We start from the raw sequence: 20,950 nt of genomic DNA, 5'->3' as shown, positions 1-20,950 counted from the left end.
GATCGACCTAGAAGAAGGGAGAGGGCAGTTCCCACAGACGCAAGGGCCTCCGTTCGGTGTTTGATAAGGGCCTACTGGACTTTTTTGTGAAACAAAATCTGACCAGATGTCGGCGGGGCTTGGACCGGTGAGGCCAGGTAAAAAAATACCTTTGGGAGCCGGAGCCCATCGGAGCCCTCCACCGATTCCCGTGTGGGAGGCTGGCTCGGCTCGTCATTAGCCCACTAAATCAATCCCTGCCTCGACCCCACGGGATCATTTTTAGAGGGTAGTCCTTCCTGGACCGGCCAAAGGGTTACAAACGAAATACCGAGCTCCTACATCGCTACTACATTTCTGACCAATTTTTTTAATCGTCGGCTCATTGACAATGTCACTGTCTCTCGCCAGGATAAAGTCAATGAAGGTTCGCCTATCACTGTTCAGAATGTGATTGATGCAGTCTGAAATTTTAATAGGATTTCCGACAGGTATATCGACAACGTGTTATCGAAAATATCAACTGAATCGATTACTATTTAAAACTGTTGGTTATATCGAAATTGCAAAGACAGTCTGATAATTCCTTAATTATCCAGACTATTTGACCGTCCACAATTATCATCTGTTTTATTTTAAGAATATGGGTCATCATCACGGGTTTGAATGTTTCATCTCCGAGAGTCGGACAAGCGATTTGCATCTCGTCAGCGCTGTTCACCAGTCGGCTCGTCGATTTTAATAAATTCTAAAGGTAGATGACGATGTTAGAACTCAATGCATTCATCACCAAAACGGCATTCAATGAAAAATGTAAGAATCCAGGTGAGAAGAAGTGTCAGGGGTCAGCTAATACAATTAGCTTAGCAATAGCTTCGAAATTCATCAGACGTTCATGAATCATGAATCAATCGTCTGAGGCAAACATCAGAAATAAGTAACTCGTTTATAGTCTATATTATAATGCTGTTTATCGAGCCCGATTTAGTTTTACACAAAATTTGCGACGACTCTTGACCTGGGCTACGCTTTCCTGATAAGAGCGCGAAGTATCACTAACCTTCGTCACCGGTGAGGAAAGAAAACCGGCCGTAAAGACAAAAAACTCGTCTAGCCAACGGAAAGAAGTGGTCTAAACAACAGAAAAACAAGAAGTCTAGCCAAAAGAAAGAAGTCCCAGCGATGCTAACAGGACGCAAACGAGGAGAAGCGGAGAGAGTAGAAGCCGGAACAAGAGACAATGGGCCTGCGCACGATGCATGTTCAACATGTAGGAAGACATCGTTGCTCCTTCCAGACGCAGGGACAGGTGGCAGACTGGGCCACGAGGCCCAGGAAAGAGACAGACCCGGTCCCCCCTGAACCGAACGAAGAAGGGAATGCCAGAGGGCATGGGAACCTGACTTTCGGGGGCAGCATCCCTAGGAAGTGAGCAAGGGACCCGGCTCTCCCTCCCCTCGGACCCGGTATCCCCCGCTCCGGGGGAAGGGAGAGAAAATGAGAAATAGAAGGGCCCCGATAGAAACGAGAAGGCCGTACTTAAACACACATCACGCACGGCCAGCTTTTCTCTCTCCCCGGCGTCATCAGCCGAGCTGATAATGGGCGCGGATACCTCGGGTCGGTTCAACTTTTAAAAATAATTGACTAGAGTCAATTTATGAAGTTCATCGCACGACTGTAATATCGAAACAGTAATTTTTACCTTCACGCGAAGACAGTGACAAGTTCATAGAACCAGTAGTGAACGTTTTTTTTGAAGGTCGCAGCTAGTCGCGATGAAACTTGGCCGGCCCTTAATGAAGCTCCTTTCCGCGGGTCGACGCGACGTCGTGGAATTAATTAGGGTGCCTCTCTGGCCCATTTAAGTTTACGAGCACGGGTTTACGTTAATTATTACCGAGAACTAGTTGTAATTAGTCTTTCCCGAATACGAAATATCGGTTACGCGGCGTTAGGAGAGGAGGGGGCGAGGAACGGTGGTGAAACGGGCGGCTCGTAAAAGTTTTTAATGCCGACGCGCAGATTTATTAAAATGCGCGACGTTCCCGGGACAAAAATCGGGATCAATACTCGCGAGCGGGCATAAAAAAGACAATCCGCTTTCGCCACTCGTATCTCTTAATTATCCCTCATTTTTATTATCTTCCATCTTTGAGCACGTACCGCGATACGCAATGTTCTTAATTACGGTTTAAGTCGAGATTCGAGATAGTGCGGAAAGAAGGAAAAAATAGATGACGTGGAATATTTCTAAATCGTTTGATCTGATCGGACCGATCGGAAATCGATTTTCCAAAGGGGTCACGCGATCAACGTTTCCTGTTTCTTTAACCCTTTCCTGCCCCCTCGCGTGAGGAGACGGGGGTAGGGAGCCGGGCGATAAAGTACGGCGGATAATTAATTTTATAGCTACTCAATTTCCGAGGGAATCGGCTACCGGAGCCCGGCAGGCCCCGTTTTCGTTGCTCGTGGCAACAAAAAACCAGATAAAGGCCTCCGTGCTCGGCTACGAGAGAAAGAACTGACGCGGCCAGCCGACGGAGAGAGAGGTGGGCTCGCGTAACACGAGATCGAACATCGGGGAACGAGTCAGACGAGGGAAGATACGCGGATGAACGTAAGGAAGGAAATTAAATGAATCATTCTTCCACTAAATGCCACGCGAACGTTTCCCCCGAAATGTCCTTTAAAAAAACGGCAGGAGCAGACACGCGACTAAAAAAGGAGCCAAATTTATATAGGTAAAGCAAGTCGAGTCCTCCTCGCGCGTGACGCGTGACGCGTTCCACCTTTTCCGACGGAAATGCATGGCGCAGATATATCCAGGAATAAAAATCGATGGGACACGTAGGACGGAACAGCCGCTTGGAAAATCCAGGATAAAAAAGTCTTGGAAAAAAAATCAACCAGATGTCTGGTCTAAATCTTACGTGGACCGCGTTCATCTTAATTACATAGTCAAAATCGAAACGATACGGCTTGAATAATTTCGTTCTACGCGAAGGTTTCTCAGCTCGAAATCGTCTTAGCCAGAAGCTACGCGAAGCCACTTTGATCGTCCTCCTAGTCACGTGATCATCCGGCCACAGGTAATTGCAAGTAAATTCGAATTGTCACGCATTATCACGGTAGGCTCGAGGTAAACAGTGACTCTCAACCGCTCGGGTCTACAATGTCGTCGCCGTAAAGGATCCCGCAGGATGACACTTGACGCGATCTTAAAATAGGATCGAGAAGGGGAGTCCCGCAGGAAGTTTGCTTTTTGTTTTCAGCTGGAATTTATCGTCCATATACGTACGTGGGAAACGATCTCGAGTGCTCCAAATGGAATTTTGACTCGGGTAAGTGCCAGGGATCAGGCATAGATAGGAAATAGCTGTTCTATTTTTACATCGAATCGGGAAGCAAAACGCACAGGAGTCATTTGTCATTAACAGTAAAGTCTGTGGCAAATCCTGTGCAAGATTTATATGAGCGACTGGAGATCGAAGCGAGAACCAGGGGATATCTGACTCACCGTGGATCTATCAAAAAATCCGTTTCCCCGGTCAGGCAGGGCGTCGAATCGGCGTCGATCGTGTAATCTCGATCTCGTGGATCGTCCCTTTCCGCTCCCGGATCCGACGAGAACGTTCACACCGTGTTTCGAGAGAAGCTATCGTGCCCGACGATCCCCGATGGGCCAGCCAGCGACTCGGGACCATTCACGTGAACGGAGAAAGAAGAAGATTCGGTGGACGCGCGGAGCACGCAGGGGCCCGGGCCAGACGGACAGACGGACGTTACATAACCGTGAAGGGGCCAGAAGGTGGGCATTGTGCTCGTTGAACGTACGCGAGTACATAAGGGTGGAAGGAAGGGGCCAGATCGGACTTAGAAATTTAGTACATAGAGGTAAATGGGGTATCATGTTCAGTCTAGGGCTTAAGGACTTTTGTTTGGCGTGGGAGGCTCGCTGCTGCATGCACTGGCCCCACCTGACCCGTCGAACAAACCTGCCGGAGAGAGAGAGAAGGAAACAGACGACCTGACCCATTCAGCATAGGGCGGCTTTACGTTTTCGTTCGATTTCGTGGCTCGTCTCGCGGGGTACCGTGTTTGATCAAATTTTTGTCAGGGGAATATTTCTCGGAAATCGGAGAAAAACTTGGATCATGTTCCACGTTGAAAAAGTGGAAAATCGAATTCCCTGTCGAGTGTACGATAATTTTATTAGGCCAATAGCTTCACAGACGTTGCTGATGCTTAACCGACTACATCAGATTTTTCTTATCATACGTACTGACGACTTCGAACTGTTTTATGATTTTTATCATTTTTAGAAGAATCGAGCCAGAAGGGACGGGAGAAATAAGAAACAGATCAAATCATAAAGGGAAGATGGTTCCGTGAGTAGCGCGAAGGGAAACGGCTCGCGGCAGAAACTCGATTAAAATTAGGTCTAAGCCGATGTTTTTGAGACGAGGTCGAGAAGGGTCGGTCCCTTTCTTCTCTCTCGTCCTGCGAGAGCAGCCGAACAGCCAGCGAGGGGAATAAAAAAAGGAATCGAGTGGAAAAAATGACGGGCCTCTCGCTACCGTGGTGCGTGATCAGGTGAGCCTCTTTCTATCACCTCGAGACGTATCCTCACACGTCGAGAAGCGCCTGTCGTTTCTTTGTGCGGCTGCCCCCGTCAATTGACAACGCGCATGTTGCTTTCATTTTGCCGAAGTGTCTCGTTTATAAATGTAATTATGTCCGCGACTGCTCATCAGCGTCGTACCGACGGATTCTAATCCCACAATAGCAAAAACTGTACGAGCAGAGAAGAGAGTTATATTGAAAACAAATTACTGATGTGCGTAATCGACCATAAGTAGAATCCGATGAACAGGACAGACACTGTTGCAGAAAATGCGTAAGCACGGGCGTGCGACTAGAGTTTCGATCGAGGAACAACGTGATATTAAAGAACAGGCGGGGAATGTAAAATGCACGGGACTGAGATGTATAATTTGAAAAATTGTACCATTTCAATCCGATTCGAAACACTCGGACGTACCTGCTACCTGTTCTGCGAAAACGATTCAAAAGTCGATGGCTGACGCATCGACTTGTACTACTTAACAATACGAGGATTAAAGAGAGTCGAAAATATAGCTGTTAATCTCAAGTATTTAACCAAGATCGTTCGGAAACAATTCTTGCATATCATCCAAATATATAAAATAGGACACAGTGATGTACGTGTACATGTGTGAAGGGAAAAAATAGAAGATTAGTTGAAAGAGGTATCCAAACATCGCAGAGGGGGTTTCTAATCGACTCGGCTGTCACTTCGCAACACTGTAATCTCATCGGCGTCTTTCCAGAAGCGGCGTTACAGCTCCCGGAGCGGCCAGAAGAGAGGAACAACGAGGGGGGAAGAAACGAGCGGGAGTAGGGGAAAAAGAAAGGGTAAAAAAAGTAGTTGGCTGGTGAATGAAGCTATGCACCTCCGTGCCCGGGGGGCCCCAAGATTCAAGTCCGGAGGCTAGTGTACCGTGACGAGCACAGCATCCTGCCTCATCCTCCTCTTCCATCTTTCTTCTCCTCTCCTTCCTCCGATCGACGATCTCTCGAATCGTTCCCTGCCATCAGGATAATTCTTCTCCCAGTTCCTATAAGACGTTGCTGTTTCTCTAATCGATGGATTCGTCTCCGATTATCGGCTACTTTTAGAACATCCATGCCGATTAATTCTATAACTTCATCTCTCCTCGAACTATCTTGAAAATCCGTCGACTTTCGAACAGATCGTGTACTCATTCAATCAAATAAATACTCTATTCTCACTGGGAGTTGATCAGTTTCTTTCATTCTATCACCAATTCATTCATCGACTCGATTCACGATTCGACCGAAGCCAGGTTCGACTCCTCGTCCATTTCCATCGTCCCTTCGGTCTGTTTTTGCCCTTCTTTTCGATCAAACCGCTGCCTCTCCTTCTGTTCCTTTTCCCTGCTCGCAAGCCATCATCATCGGTGAGGCCCCGATCGATCGATCTGATCGAGGAGGCCCGCAAACGGAAAACCGCAACGCGGACCTAGTTAACCGCGCCGCGGAAATTATTCGCGGAATAATATTGAAGTTCATTCGCCTGGGATAAACGCACTCCGTGCAAATATCATCTCCTCTTCTGATCTATGCTTGATAATCATCTTATCCGAATGCGGATTTAAACTTCTAGCAAACTTTTGCGTAAGATAGAACGTTCGTAACTTCAGAAAATGAAATTCAGTCAAGAACTTCTCCTCTCTCATAAAAATTATAATATCCATTACATTTCTGACATTCTATCGATGTAACAGTGTAGTTATCACTGGACACTTGACAATACGAACTCCGGAAGGAACGACATTCCGTGTGCATCGTCCCGGTTGCTTCCATCTCCGAGCGGAGGAAACAAAACGACGCGTGCACAGTGGCTGGCGTTATGGCCGATACGCGATTAATATTACCAAGCCCGTTCCTGTTCGTCTCCATAAACTAAAAATTTACGATTCCCTGTCGGGAATCCGCTGCCGCTTAATTGCAATAAGAATCATCGTCCGGTTGTAAAATAATACGTAACGAACGTCGGTCGGCACACACCGCCGCATCGTTCGTCGTAACGTTAATTATTAACTATCCTCGAAAGCGAACCGGCAACCGGTGGCACGCCGCGCCGCGCCGCGGCCTGCCGACCTTCTGCCTCTTTTCCTTTTTCCCATTCCTCTTCTTCGCGTCCACGGCTTCCTTTTCTCGTCCGACTCGCGCAAGAATCCACCCGTTGCCAGCGATGACAAACTCGGTGAATCGTTTCAGCAATTAGGTCCGCGAGATACCGCTTCGCCGGTGCAATCCCACCATCGGTAATTAGAGCTTAATGCTCTGCTCCACTTCGAATTTTTACACGGATTTAACGACGCTGATAGAATCGGTTTTCAGACCATTTTATCGTTCAGCGTTTTTGTCATGCAGATCCATTTGAGAGACACTAGATTCTTCTGGCAAGAAGATACAAAAATATCGTTCCTCCGTCCAGATCTATGTTACGTCTATATACGTATGTAATTTGCTCGAGCCCTTCTCTTTACTCGTCGGAGTGAACCATCTCGAGTAGTACGGGGAGAGAGAGAGAGAGAGAGAGAGGAGAACGGGAAGGGGGATCTGTAATTTTCGTCGATTTAATCCTGGACGAGTCCGCTCGCTATTTATTACACTGTAATATTGAAATAAGCGGCTGACGAATAAGCAGGTCGCCGGGGCTTATGCACGTGAAAGCTCGTCTTATTTGCCGCGGCTGATAAGACCCAGAAAGCCATTAAACCGTTGCCTTGATCGGCATTTAATGAAGAAAATCATAATAACGAAGCAGCTGCAAGCCCCCACTTGCTAATCTCGCCGCCGCTTCCTCAATTATCGACGCCGACGACCATGGGATCGCTCCGTGACTAGTATCGAATCGAGATGAAACAACGAAGGCCCTTCGCCTCGCCAGCTACGCAGAATCGATGATCGTGCATCGCCTTTTGTCATCGGACCGTTCCGAGACGAGGTAACATCGTCGCTAGAACGAACGAGACGGAATCCTTTCAGGCTGATCCCTCTTTGCCTCGGTCATCACGAATAAATTATCGGATATTGAAATTTAGTTTATAGCCTAATAATAAACCGCGCGTAAAACCGCGTTACGATATGTTTATGTGTAACACGGGAGGCGGACGACGGTGGGGCGCGGTGGTACAGCGAAGCCGTTCGCTCTTCTATCTGACGTCCACTCGTTTAATGGCCGGCAATAATTGTTGTTTTTCAACGGAACGGAAACAGGCGAGCTATATACCATACGTATATGTGTCAGATCGGAGCATGATGTGTTTCGCCGGCCTCCGGCCTATGATAATCTTTCCTATTCTAGAACCGTTCGGTTGAATATCATTAAATTTTAACGATCATGGTGCGCCGCGTGTCCTTCGCTCTTTTTCCGTTTCCATCCTCTCTCGCCTTGCATTTTGAGAAACGCCAACGCGGCGTCGTCGTTTTTAAGAATCACGAGTACCGATCGGATCGAAGGAAGCTGGACAAAGATAACTTTCTGAACGTGATTAACGAAAACGTTGACAAACAGCATCTTCGTTGCCGTTAGATAATGATAAAAGGAATACAGAGAAAGTACGAGGATCAGTTTAAAGGGCTCGTCGATGAGGCAGTTAAGGGATTAGAGGAGTTTTATAAGTCTGCAAACAACCGCTGGAAAAAAGGGTTAGAAGAGTCTGCAGTATCGCTGGATCCCTAACCCGTGAAATCCGGTCGTAAATGCACCGGGAAAGTGTCACCGACGGCTCAATTTTCGAAAATCGCCTCTTCGCAACCCTTTCGTTACCTGCTGTAACAGGCTAAACGATGCACTCCAAAACAACTACCGCTCGTCGACACTTCGCGGAGATCAAAGTAACGCCGAAGCCTCGTAATACCGTTTTGCAAGAGCTTGTTCAAGAGCGAAACGGTTCATTCTACGATCCAGAAAGTATCATCGAATTCACTCTATCGATTTCAGTTCAATGGCACTGCCTCGTTTTGAATCTGATCGAAGACAATTAAGAACTATCATTTTATTAGCCAGCCTTCATCACCCGATCTTAAAATCGTTCAATCAACAAACATGAAACGCTCTGATCTACTTAAATTTATATCACGTTAATTTCATATCAGTTTAACCCTGATTTGATTTTTCAAATAACTTCAATCCTTCAACGTTGACGCGGCTAATTGCAAACACCGGCACCATCACGTTTTTGTGTTCCCGCGATTAAGAGGGGAAAACACGATAATCCCTTTGAGGCTTTCGACGCCTTAATCCCGGCATTGGATTATTTAAGACGCAAACGCAAGGTCCAGATCGTAAACCAGAGGGTCGGCTCGGGCGAAACAGTGCGAGCGCGATCGCTGCAACCCCTTTCTCTACCTGAGAACCCTCGACGACGGAGACGTCGCGTCGTCGACTTCCGCCGGGGAGGGCGGGGAGGGGGGGCTTCAAATAGAAATAAAATCGATACGTGGCCGGATGAGATACGTACGCGATGGAAAATACAAGCAGAAATGATTTTTCTGATGGAGAGAGAGAGAGAGAGAGAGAGAGAGAGAGAGAGAGAGAGAGAGAGAGAGAAACGACAGAATATCCACGTCTCTAAGGTTTTGTTTTCCCTTTTTTGGAAGATGAATGGAGATGCGGAGCGATTCGGTCGAATTGTTTGGCTCAAATATTTATAGAAACGCAAGAAATTGCATTCGCCTGTTAAACGATGTGAAACGACAATCCATGGTTCATCCAATTATGTATTCAGCTTTTGAAAGATAACGAAATAAAAAGACAATCGCTTGGGATGAAAGAATTGCTGCCAGCGAAGATTACGGAAGCTACTTGACGGACAGGGGGGAAAACGATGGGGAAAGGGAAAGCGAGAGAGGGTGCTTCCCTGTTCCCAGTTTTCTATGGTGTGACGCACCAAGAGCGGAGAAAAGTGGTTGCCAGCTGAATGGCCGGTGTTTTACAACAGTGGCGAGAGCCGAATAACCCTCGTGGCTTTGTTGAATCGCGGTCGCACGAATGTACCTGCGGTAAAAATCAGCTACTGCTGTGCGTAGGACCCGAGGGGCCACGGTAAAGGGTTGATGCTATAAAACGGCCTATTATCGGCTCGCAAGGGAACAAAAATGTCCAGTTACGTTCCCACTTTTTAATTACACCCTTCACTTTTCACGTTTATCTATCCCTTCTTCTTCGCGCTCGTTCTTAACCGTAGCTTCGCTCTTAGCTTTGAGTAAACGGAAAGTCGCATGTACGATGTCGTTTAAAATCGATTACCTACCTGCGGACACATCTTGCACTGGTACTTCCTCGGTGGATGAGAGTGCGGTCCACCCAGGTGAGGATTCAAATGCGACGGATGAGAGGGCTTCACGGTCAAAGGTTGAGGAACCACCAACAGACTCGCCGGCGGACTCCCACTGCTGGATCCCCCGGCTCCTCGATATTGATCCTCGCCTGAAATCATGATCAGAGAGATCTCGCTTGAAATAAACCCGAGGGAGATCGTGAGGCAACAGTGGCAATAAATGATTATCTGGATCAACGAAATTCTTATTTATTATAACGTCTCGGGCGGTAAACTTCGATGGCTGATTGCACGGTTCAGAGAGTTAATCGAACGAAATCTTTTTTGCTCGTAGATCTACATAAACGTTAACGTTACACTCGCATTTTATGTTCGCGAGATTAGAAAGTACTTATCGAACACATTTAATGCTCGGGCCAGCTCCGCGAAATTCAGCTACCATTCGCCGGGACAATCGACGCGAAGTCAATTCGATGGTAATTAAAAAAAAAATTAATACATGAACGCGGAACGAGTAACGATGATTCAAGGAACTTCGGCCGTGTTTATCGCGACGAGCGATCGTGAATAAAATCGATGCTACTAGAAAACATGATACGACCAACAACAAAAGTATTATTTTGTTATGCAACGAAAATCCTGTTTTGCAATTTGTACCATTTATTCTAGCCATATTTCTTGCCATTAGATAATAACTGACTACATGTTAATACAACGTTGGGGTAAGCGGCGCGTAATTTGGACCGATAAGATGACTAATTGGAAGTAGAATTCGCGTGAGCAAAAGTAAATGCCAGAGAAAGAGGCACGCGGATCGACTGACGCAACGCGAAGGGGCAAGGATCTCGGCAGGTTGCAAGGACGAGTGATCCTGCGTTACGAGCGGCTTTCATTAGAAGACAAGTTCTCGATATCGAGATCGAGCTGGGTTACAGGTGCATCCGCTAGCCGTGTGCGTGCCTGTCCCACCATTCTTTCTGCTTCCTCTAAGTAGTTCTCACGCTAATAACTCAAACGCACAGTGAAAGATACGAGTAACGTACAGGACAGTTTCATTTCGCGTTTGTTTGCACAGAAGCATGTCTTGCATTACTCGTAACAGGTAAAAGGCGGCCGTTACGAGTCTCGATAAAAAACGCCATCGCATTAAGCCACTAAACTAATTTCAGTGATGTTTGTAAAACGCTTTGGCATCGATCCGATCGTTAAAATCGTCTCATTACGGCACGGGATTCAGTCCTCGTTTTCCAAAAGAAGAAAGAAAGCAGAGAACGATGCTCGCACGCCACGCGATCGACCGTTACCGACTTTCATTACGCATCACGCGTTCCCTTGGTTTATTGCGCGCGTTCTCAATTCCTTTTCATCGATTCTTGTCTTACCATTCGTCTTTCCCGGCAAGATGAAATTTTAGTGCCACCGCGGACTCCGGTAAAAACTACAGGAAGTATTAGAGCAACATTAAACGAAGGAAGCTGTAATGAATCGAGTGTCTGACCCGTTTCCTGCCAATAAGAAAAATCGGTCGACCTTCCCCGGTGATTAGGCGTAATTTCAGAAACAGGATTATTCGTTATTATTTTGCGCTTCTCCGAAACCCTTCCATCGAGTATTCACTGTCACACTCACAAGCGAATCAGAATCTTTCCACGAAGAAAACCGCAGTTTTATCGTTTTCCTATTTATTCTTATTACTATCGTATTATTTCCTATTTATCCTTACCCGTAGGCAGTGGCAAATAAATTACTAATGAACGGCGAGGACGAGCCGGTGTCAATAGCAGTGACAAGAGTGCAAGGCGCGAGGCCAATTAATCTTGCCGCTCGAAACACGTCAGCGGGCATCGCGAAAATTTTGCAAATCACGTTTCTCTGTACCCTTTTTTCTTCTCCCCACTCCATTTTTCCTATCGCGCTACCATTATCGCCGCATTTAGCCGTTTAATTGGCTGGTTCACGCGCGTGTAATTGCTCGTGCATATGCAGTCGTGACACTGTAACCCGTGACCAGCGAACGCGAAGTCCTTTAAGGTGTTCTGCCGCTTTGCATACAGAAATTTAATTCCATCTCATTTGCATCTCGATGAGATGCGTTGAGAAACAAGCGCGACCGTCGCCGCCGATTGCACGTGGTCCGTTGGCAAAATCTGACGTACCGGGTGCGCAGTTTCGAGTTTGAATGCGCAATAGGTCATACCTGGCGTGACACAGATTTAAGAGCCTATTACCGAGGTTAAATATAATATATATACGTAATGTAGCCAATGGAAAATTATTATTTTAGTGTCGGACATAAATTATTATGTCAAAACAAAAGCAATTAAGAATGGAACTTTTCTCTAATCGAAAACAGTAATAGAATTTTGAATTATCTATAGAATACGCGACGCGATAACGATCTGCGAACGGAACTTTGTACCTGCGAAGCAGTCGTCGAATCGGTCATCGCCGGTAACGTTAGCGAGCACGTAACGTTCTCCTCGCGGCACAATTAATTGATCTTTCCAGCGTGCTTGAACTCGATAATTATCATTTGCATACGCGATCTCGTGCACCCGGACTCGTCTGATCGTCTCTCGCTTTGCATGATCGACGAGCGGGGAAACGAGGCAGGAGAGGTGGGTCAGGTTCTCCTTCGGCCGGCAATTAGCGTACGCAATATCGCAACCGCGGAAAATCAGTGCGTTGGTTTTCTGCGTCGTTTCCCTCGATCGGTCGTAACATAACAGAATCACGAAACGAGATTCTTCAAAAGTATTTCTGTCCCAGATTCATCGGTCGATAAAAAAAACGAAGAAGAGACTTGGACCTAAGGTCGCAGAGTCAATATGCTCATTGGAACATTACATAAGATCTGCAATTATCCATAAGTAAGAAGTGCATATGCAACGAGCGTAATACGTGCAAGACTGTTGCTACTCGCGGAAATTAACGACATTTAAGATAAATTAGATTCTTTATAGCGGACGCGTTTAGAAAATATTCTTTTCCGGGGCATGGAAATCTCTGAGCAGTCGAAAGGTGGCTTTTTATGTTCTTTGAATGGAGCACGATGATACGACGCGACGCGGAATGGAGATAAAAGCCGGCTCTCCCACTAAGTTTAGAACGCAACACGATCCCCGATGCATTATGTCTTTCAAAAAAAATTTTCCCCATTTCCTCGGCTCGATGCGAATTTCGAGGGCGATTACATTTTTTACGAATAACGTCGATTTATCGTCGCCGCGATTCTTCTCTTTTATCCCGTCCTCGTCTATTCTGAGATCTTTTCTATCGCAAACGAGTCGATTCAAAGTATAGAATAATTCTAGTACAGTGATTAGTTTTGAGTGTCAAGCGTTTCTGTGGGACGGGCCAACGCAATTCCGCCGCGTGTTTTCATCGTCAGCCGGAATCATTAATGGCGCATTGCGTCACGCAGCCAGCGTTTCACGTTGACTTCAATGGAATTATCGCGGCCGTTTCGGCGCAGCGACTCGACGCGTGAAAACTGTCTTACTTACTTCCACTTTCTTCTTCGCTATAGCTCTCGTCTCTTTGTCCACGATTTCATTCACTTCGCCGCCATTCGAACCAGCTCCCTTTACCAGCGTTCACCACCAGACGTTCGCCGTTTTTATTTATCCTCTTTTCACTTTGTTCGTTGCAACAGACGGAGGTACCACTCCACGATTTTCCTTCTTGTTCACGAATTACAAGTTTATCCGTTTTTACAACTTTTACAAACGCGAAACACCTTTACATGCGAGTTATGTAGAAAGAAATTCTTTTCTATCCCTTTACAAGTTTTCGGCCAGAAATTTTCGCTGAAACGAAAAGCGGGGCTAAAAGAGGCTCTCCTTTGCGGAACCGAGTCTCGCGGGAAACGGGACTAATGGCCGTGGGAGCGTAGCAATTGTCTCCATTGTGACACATGTTTATAATTGTTTACCAGCTGCGTCGAACCGAGCCGGAATTCGACGAGACTCGAAGCATCGTGGAATTTCGGTCCCTCTCGCGGAACGACAATCCATCCGTTTATATGTATAAATTCTTCAATTCTTTCCTTTCTTCATAATAGTTAAAGCGTTCCGGTTTCAAACAATCATCATGAGACCTAGTCTTTTGCAGTGGACAAAACGCATTGCCTTTCCAGAAACGAATAGTACTTATCGACAATCTGTTATTCCAATTTAAGAAACAACATCTGAATAGAAACTTTTATCCGTCAAATGTATACATCCAATCTTTCTCTAAATACTTCGAATCTACGGTTCAGTCATTAACGTTGTCAGATACAAAAAAGATCCTATGCAACTTCCTTCTAACTCCATTCGTTAAGTAATATTAGTCGATGGACATAATTAATCGATTAGACCTGAAATATTCAAGGTAGATAAAAAGTGTATATGACATTTTTTGCAGGTAACAGCAGTACTTACAATTTTTACTTGAAGCATTTTTCGAAATTCTGAAGAAATAAAAATTTTAATTTCTTCGAGAATTCATCAAGACTTACCGGTTGCCGCTAGCGAAAAATGTTTGCAACGAAAGTTGTAGGCACCATCGAAAGCTACATCTTTTGTCTGAAACATTTTTTACTATCGTCAATAATTAATGAGTATTTTTTAAATATTGTTTTATCATTTTATGCGAAATACTCGTTAACTATCGGCGGTAGCGAGAAATGTTTCAGACAAAAGTTGTAGCTTTCGATGGTGCCTACATCTTTTGTCTGAAACATTTTTTACTATCGTCAATAATTAATCAGTATTTTGTAAAAAATTGTTTTATCATTTTATGCGAAATACTCGTTAACTATCGGCGGTAGCGAGAAATGTTTCAGACAAAAGTTGTAGCTTTCGATGGTGCCTACATCTTTTGTCTGAAACATTTTTTACTATCGTCAATAATTAATCAGTATTTTGTAAAAAATTGTTTTATCATTTTATGCGAAATACTCGTTAACTATCGGCGGTAGCGAGAAATGTTTCAGACAAAAGTTGTAGCTTTCGATGGTGCCTACATCTTTTGTCTGAAACATTTTTTACTATCGTCAATAATTAATCAGTATTTTGTAAAAAATTGTTTTATCATTTTATGCGAAATACTCGTTAACTATCGGCGGTAGCGAGAAATGTTTCAGACAAAAGTTGTAGCTCTAGTCGTCAGCTACAAATAAGGTCATATGTAATTTTCCTGTAGGTTAAGCGGTTTAGGAGTATTTCAGAAAAGACGACATTTTTTTGTCAAAAGTTTGCTGTTTCGAACGGCCGGGTTTTGTCAGTACCCATAAAATGCCGATTAATAATACTTAACTCGTTAAATACCGGAGTTAGAAGAAAAATTTATAGAATCTCTCTTATATGAACATATTCCGGACTCGTAATCCGGTAAAGGGTTGAAGCTCAATGATACGAGGTGTTATCGACGCGATTCTGATCCAGGCCGTTCAAGTCTCTGTCGCAAGTCTTAGCAGCCGTGAACGCGACACCGTAGCCCGTGCTTGTCTCCGCGACACTCATGAATATTCGATCCGCCGTCGTCGAGAGCGATCTTGACGTCATCGAGTCGGAAGGATCAAGGATCCTGGCTCCGCACGCTTTCCACTTGTTTCGCTGTCTCATGATGCATTCGTGACTATTTTTATGTATCGCCTCGTGTCCGGAAAGGCGTCGTTTCGATTTTTCGCATCGATTTAAGTGCAAATTGACAGAGGAAGGATTAAGAATGCAACGATTTCTGACTGGAATCACAAGGTTGGGTGAAGTACGTACAAAGAACGAAATTATAGGAACGATTCGCGTTCACGAAACGTTAGTAAAGGAAGGACCGATCGATCCATCGCGATTCAATGCTCGCCGAAGTGTACCGGGGTGAACCCGAAGACGAAGAGTGTCTGTGCGCGCACAATAGCGAGCAATGTAAAATTTAGATCGGGAACGAGTCGCGATTGCGAGCTCGTACGTGTGGAAACGTGATTTCGCGAAAACTCGCGTCGAACCCTCGACAACAAGAAATTCAATTAGACGTCGCGCTCAGAATATTCTATACATAATTGTCTGCACGTCTAGCAATCGGTTTTGCGATTTCAATGATGACAAAAAGATGTAATTGCAATTTATTCGAATATTTGAAGCATGAGAAACGAGCGATACGAGAAATAAAAAAACAACACCTGAACTTCATAATTATTTCCTCATCCGACGGTCGAGTGTGCGAACAGAAAAATGTAATTGCGAGTTCTTTCGGTTTTCGGAATAAGCAAAGGAGAGGATAAATTTCTAAATTCGTTGATGCCACGTCGCTTGGACGAACGTTTCGGTAGGTGATTCGACGCCCGCGGGGCCTATTGTCCGAGAGCCTGGAAAGGTCTCGAGACGGAATTAAATATGAGATGCATCCGTTGGCAAGGTCGTTATGTCACCGGACAACTATCAGACTGACTGGTTGTTTCTCAAGGGGACCTACATTCAGACGCGCCAAAAATGTCTCACGTGACTCTTCTTTTAATGGAATAATAAAAATCTCTTCTTACCATGGAATTACAAATTTTTCTGGATATTAATCGAAGAAATAAGATGTAGATAAATGGAAACACGATGCTACGTTGAGAAAAAATAATGAAACTGATCAATCAAGGATCAATGGGAGGAGGGGGGACTAATATTTGGCTGTTTCTCAAGGATATATGCACGTTTTGCCCAAACATGTGGCACTGACTCAAGTCTATTCTGTTTTCAATAGGATTTTAAAACAGTAAAACATTTTTTTATTTGAATAATAGTCGAGAGAATAAGATTTAGAGACATAATGTTATGAAGAGGGATGAGACTGATCGATCAGTAAAAGGATAAAAAATTGAAACGAGTATTCCGCGTGCCAGAGAGGATGCTTTTTTTCTTCGCCAAGGGAATCTTTGAGGTTTAAGGAAAAAGGAAGGGGAAGGGTCTTTTCTCGAGCCAGACGATCGCCAGAGACAGACCGTCTGGCGATCGTCTGGCTCTGGCGATCGGTAGTCGAGGTGTTTTTACGGCTCCCCACCCCTCCTCACGCCGGGAGGTTTTCCTCCCGCCTGCATCAGGTTTGATGGCTTTCCCAGAGATTTTACCGCCACCAGCCTCCCAAGTTTTACGACGTCGTTGCTGGATTTTATATCACGACGCGCGGCGCGCGAAGGTTCGTCGTTGACGAGCACCGGTAACGATTTACACGTCGCTTTACAGAAACATATCCGCGAGAACGAGCCCTTTTCCACGGCTAAATTCCGCTCGGAAGTTTCCTTACTTCACGAGCTCCGCGGGTTGAAAGACAGCCCCTTCCGAGAAAGCTGTAAAGTTAATTGAAGGATCGTTGCTTCGTCGACGAGCACCTCTTCTCCACCGTGATTTATCACTCGTCTTTTTCCGCATCTCACGCCGACGGCGGCCAGGCAAATTTTTATATAAATTTTACGAAGCCGAGCGACGATTCGGAACGATTAAAACTTGTTAGGCTGTAATCTGATTCTGCGGTGGGAAAAGTTGAATTTACGACGAATGCAAATCGGAATATCGCCTGGTAATCGCTTCTTGTGAAAGGACCGACGTGACGGCATGTCCTTTTGTGAATCGCGAAACGGAAACGAAAGCGAGACGACGACGACGACGACGTCGTTCGACTCGTTATCGTCGAGTCTCTGGAGAATCGAGATCGAGAGGTCGCGATGCAAGCCTCAACTCTCGAGGGACAATTTCCCGCCTCTTTTCCCGTCGCGTAATTTCGATATTTATCTTCATTAGCGCGGCTCTGTTCAACGGAAATCGGAGATCACCGGTTTCGAAATTCGACGAGTTCAACTGGTCCATGCGTGTACACTCCCGCTCATAAGTTCCAGGAGGGGATCGTCGATTGGTCTCTCATACGCGCTTTGACCGATCGACTGACAAAGATACAGCAATGACTGCTGAAGGAGTTATTACAGGATCGTCACAAATGCACTTCCTTCCTTTTTATATTTTCTGATTTTCGTTAAATCGCGTCAGTCTCGATTAAGTCAATTCTAATTTGTCGAAGTACCAAAATAAGTTTCATACTGGTATAACTTGTCGTTGCATTTGACTCAATCGTACTTTTTCTTTGCCCGATGATTTATAAAACGTTTCAGTTGTCAGTGAATGAAACTGGACGTATCGGAAAACTGGGAGAGATTGAAAGTAAAGGATACAGAACCTTACGAGGTCGAAACAGAAGTCAGGGGGACAAGCTGCTTAACATATTCATCATTCTCGGTGGAAACAACGCGTTAGCCACCTGTGGCGACACGAACAGGCATCGCGCCGAGAAAATGAAGTCGATCGCGGCGAGGAAGAGATTGCCGCAACACGGCAAGGTGCACGCATAGGTGAAAGTCGTTATCTGTTACATTAACGAGCCGAACCGAGGCGTCGCGGTGGATCGAGACGGTCTCAGCTGGAATTACCATGGCGAAGCAGCTTCGGTCATTAGAGACCGAGCGCGGCTATTTGCCGCGATTATGTTTCGAAAACGGAAGTCGTGACGAAACGGCGCGCCGCGCCGAAGATCGCGTGTCAAGCCCTGTTCTTTGTTCCGTTCTCGTATCTTATTATGAGGGAATAAAGGAGAATTGAGAAATTTAAAACGTGTCAAATCGTCTACCCAGATTACGATCATACGAATCTTCGGTTCGTTCATATGTATCTCATTATACCGAATGAAGGAGAACTCAGAACGTGTCAAATTGTCTATCCAAATGATATCTAATCATTATAACTCCTCGAGATCGTCTTAAAGTTTCGTCTGACTTTTAAAGATATTACGCGGCCGACGTCGGAGCCTGCCTCGCGGCTGTTCACTGAGAGTTTCGTGAAATGAACAATGTTGCTTACGTTAAGTAATAACTCAATTCCTTACGGAGATCGTCATTATCATCGCCTCGCGTGTTTCGAATCCGAATAATTCTCGACCCGATCCCAAAATCCGCCCGCAGCGATTGCGTAAACGTTCCCCTTGACTATTCCCTAATGGACGAATCGCATGACTGAGATTTCGGCTCGAGACCCGTGGGTCCGTCGATTCCATAAACCTCGAGGTCTCATAATATGCAAACAATACGCGTGCAGTTTAAACAAAATAAAAAAAAAAAAAAAAATAGGACGCTGACAAGCTTTTGGTTGACTGGTGGTGTACTAAAACGCAAGAGGCATTTGGAAAATTGGATAACGGACCCCTCGTGCCTGAACCGATGCTTGAATCATCGATCCGCGTTTCCAGCTAGAGGGAAACACGCGCCGGCAATGACCTAGCCCATTCATAGAACCCGCGGAGTCATTTTTTTCTCTCCCCGGTGCTCTCTCCCCGAAGGGATTAAGTAATCGGTGGCTTCACTCGTAAAAGGTGAGGCACGTTTCCATAAACGTTTTTCACTGCCAATGGCACGCGCGACGTGTCGTGTAGATCGCCCATTTACGCTGTACACGTTTTCCCCACCACGTTACGTTTCCCGGCTCTGAATAAATGAGACTAAACGCGAAAAATATAAGAATTCTGCTCTTGATCGATAGACGAATTACGATCACAGTATTTCAAACACTCCGTGTATTTTCGAGAACGCGTGCCGCTAATTGATAGACAAATTACGATGCAACGTGTATCAGAATATCACGCATATTTTTTTTTATTGCAAATTAAGGAAAGTGTAACGCGGAAGGAACCAGAGAAAAAACGACGAAGACCAACCGGGCGTTGTAAGAAAAGCAAGAAATCCCGAACCGGTAACGGCGGGGTGAAAAAAAAGAAGAGGAATAGCGGCACCGGGGAATGATAAATTTGCGTTCACACGTGTTTTTTTCGCAGGCTCGATGCTGCCCTCCGCCTCGTTCGATTCTAATCGACGATCTTACGTCACGGATGCAAAGTCACAACCGGTTTTCAAACAGCGAACCGGCTTTACGAACTGTATTTACACGTAACGTGCGTCAGCCTCGGCCCTGTCTCTCCGTCCTCGTTCCCCGTTCGCATGCCGCGGTCTCACTCGAACGGACAGCCAAAGGTCTCCAACGACGTTGAATTATTTAACGAGAAACTTTCGGCCAGCGATGAAATCATACCGCGAAATATTGCATGGCATCGTGCATAAACGAATAGCCGAGAATCGTACACCATTTTTCACGAAACGTTCGGCTTACTAAGCAGAAGGACACTTGCCTTTTTTTACACGCTAAATCATTCGATCAGCTTACGATCGAACCGCGGATTTTATCCATTTACAGAAAGCGCAGGATACGCATTAATTTTTCACTTTTTAAATTGATTGTCGCAAATGATCTGTTCTCCATAAAAATCCGCGATCTACTTATAAATGTTCTCGTCGTTCGCACTAATTGATATTTAACGGAGAGTGAATCCGTGGTCAAAAAAATGGGATAACTTCCAATTGGCCGCGCTGACCGACGCGATTCCGAGCGCAACGAAATTTGTCGAAAAAAGGAAAAAGAAAAAAACGGATACAAAGAAAAAACGAAGTGCGTTCGATTCTCCATGTCGTCGTTCACCTCTGTTATTTCAATATCCGCGAATGGCTGCGCTATCGAATATTGAGTGCCAATATTTACGCGCTGCTCGGCGTTTATTCAATGGCCAAAACGTTTTTCAGGGAAAAACCGGGCCGGTGCCGGTACGGTGCGGGAGGGGTTCGGCAGCGAAGGTGAGACCGGCCGAGCATAATTAAGCCGAGCGACGATTAAGCGATCTAATTAAGGGTGAAAAGAGGGTGGACTCACCTTTCTGCAACTGGCCGTGGTCCGCGTTCATTTTCGCCTGCAACAGAAAGTGCTGCGCTTCACTAAGTAGAATTAGCACCGGGGCCGTGAAAATTCCGGCGATTCGGTTAATATATGTGCAACCGGCTTGCTCACCTCGTAACCTTGTTTCGCGCCCCGTCCTCCGCCCCAGTAGTCGCTCTCCTTGTCGTGGGGGTTGCATTGCTGGAACAGAAAGAACCGGATACCGTTAGTTTCTCGACCGGCGGGAGGTTTCCTGCTTTCTGTTATAAAATTACTGACGGGCAGGAAATCGTTGCTACTTATTTA

At 45.6% G+C, this 20,950-nt stretch overlaps 1 protein-coding gene across 1 annotated transcript in view; it reads right to left on the bottom strand.

Moving 5' to 3' along the window:
• Positions 1 to 20,950, bottom strand: part of LOC108631096 (zinc finger protein rotund) — a 90,520-nt gene that overhangs the window by 39,081 nt on the left and 30,489 nt on the right. The window contains exons 3-5 of the mRNA XM_026818812.1: positions 20,777 to 20,845; positions 20,642 to 20,693; positions 9,852 to 10,027 (exon numbers count right to left, since the gene is read on the bottom strand). Of these exons, the coding sequence (XP_026674613.1) occupies positions 9,852 to 10,027; positions 20,642 to 20,693; positions 20,777 to 20,845 (297 nt within the window). The remainder of the gene's footprint in view (positions 1 to 9,851; positions 10,028 to 20,641; positions 20,694 to 20,776; positions 20,846 to 20,950) is intronic.

The sequence above is a fragment of the Ceratina calcarata genome, unplaced genomic scaffold (genome assembly GCF_001652005.2).
Source record: "Ceratina calcarata isolate Rehan_Ccalc_2016 unplaced genomic scaffold, ASM165200v1 scaffold145, whole genome shotgun sequence".
Classification (NCBI taxonomy): Eukaryota; Metazoa; Arthropoda; class Insecta; order Hymenoptera; family Apidae; genus Ceratina; species Ceratina calcarata.
This window is presented reverse-complemented; position numbering and strand designations above follow the sequence as displayed.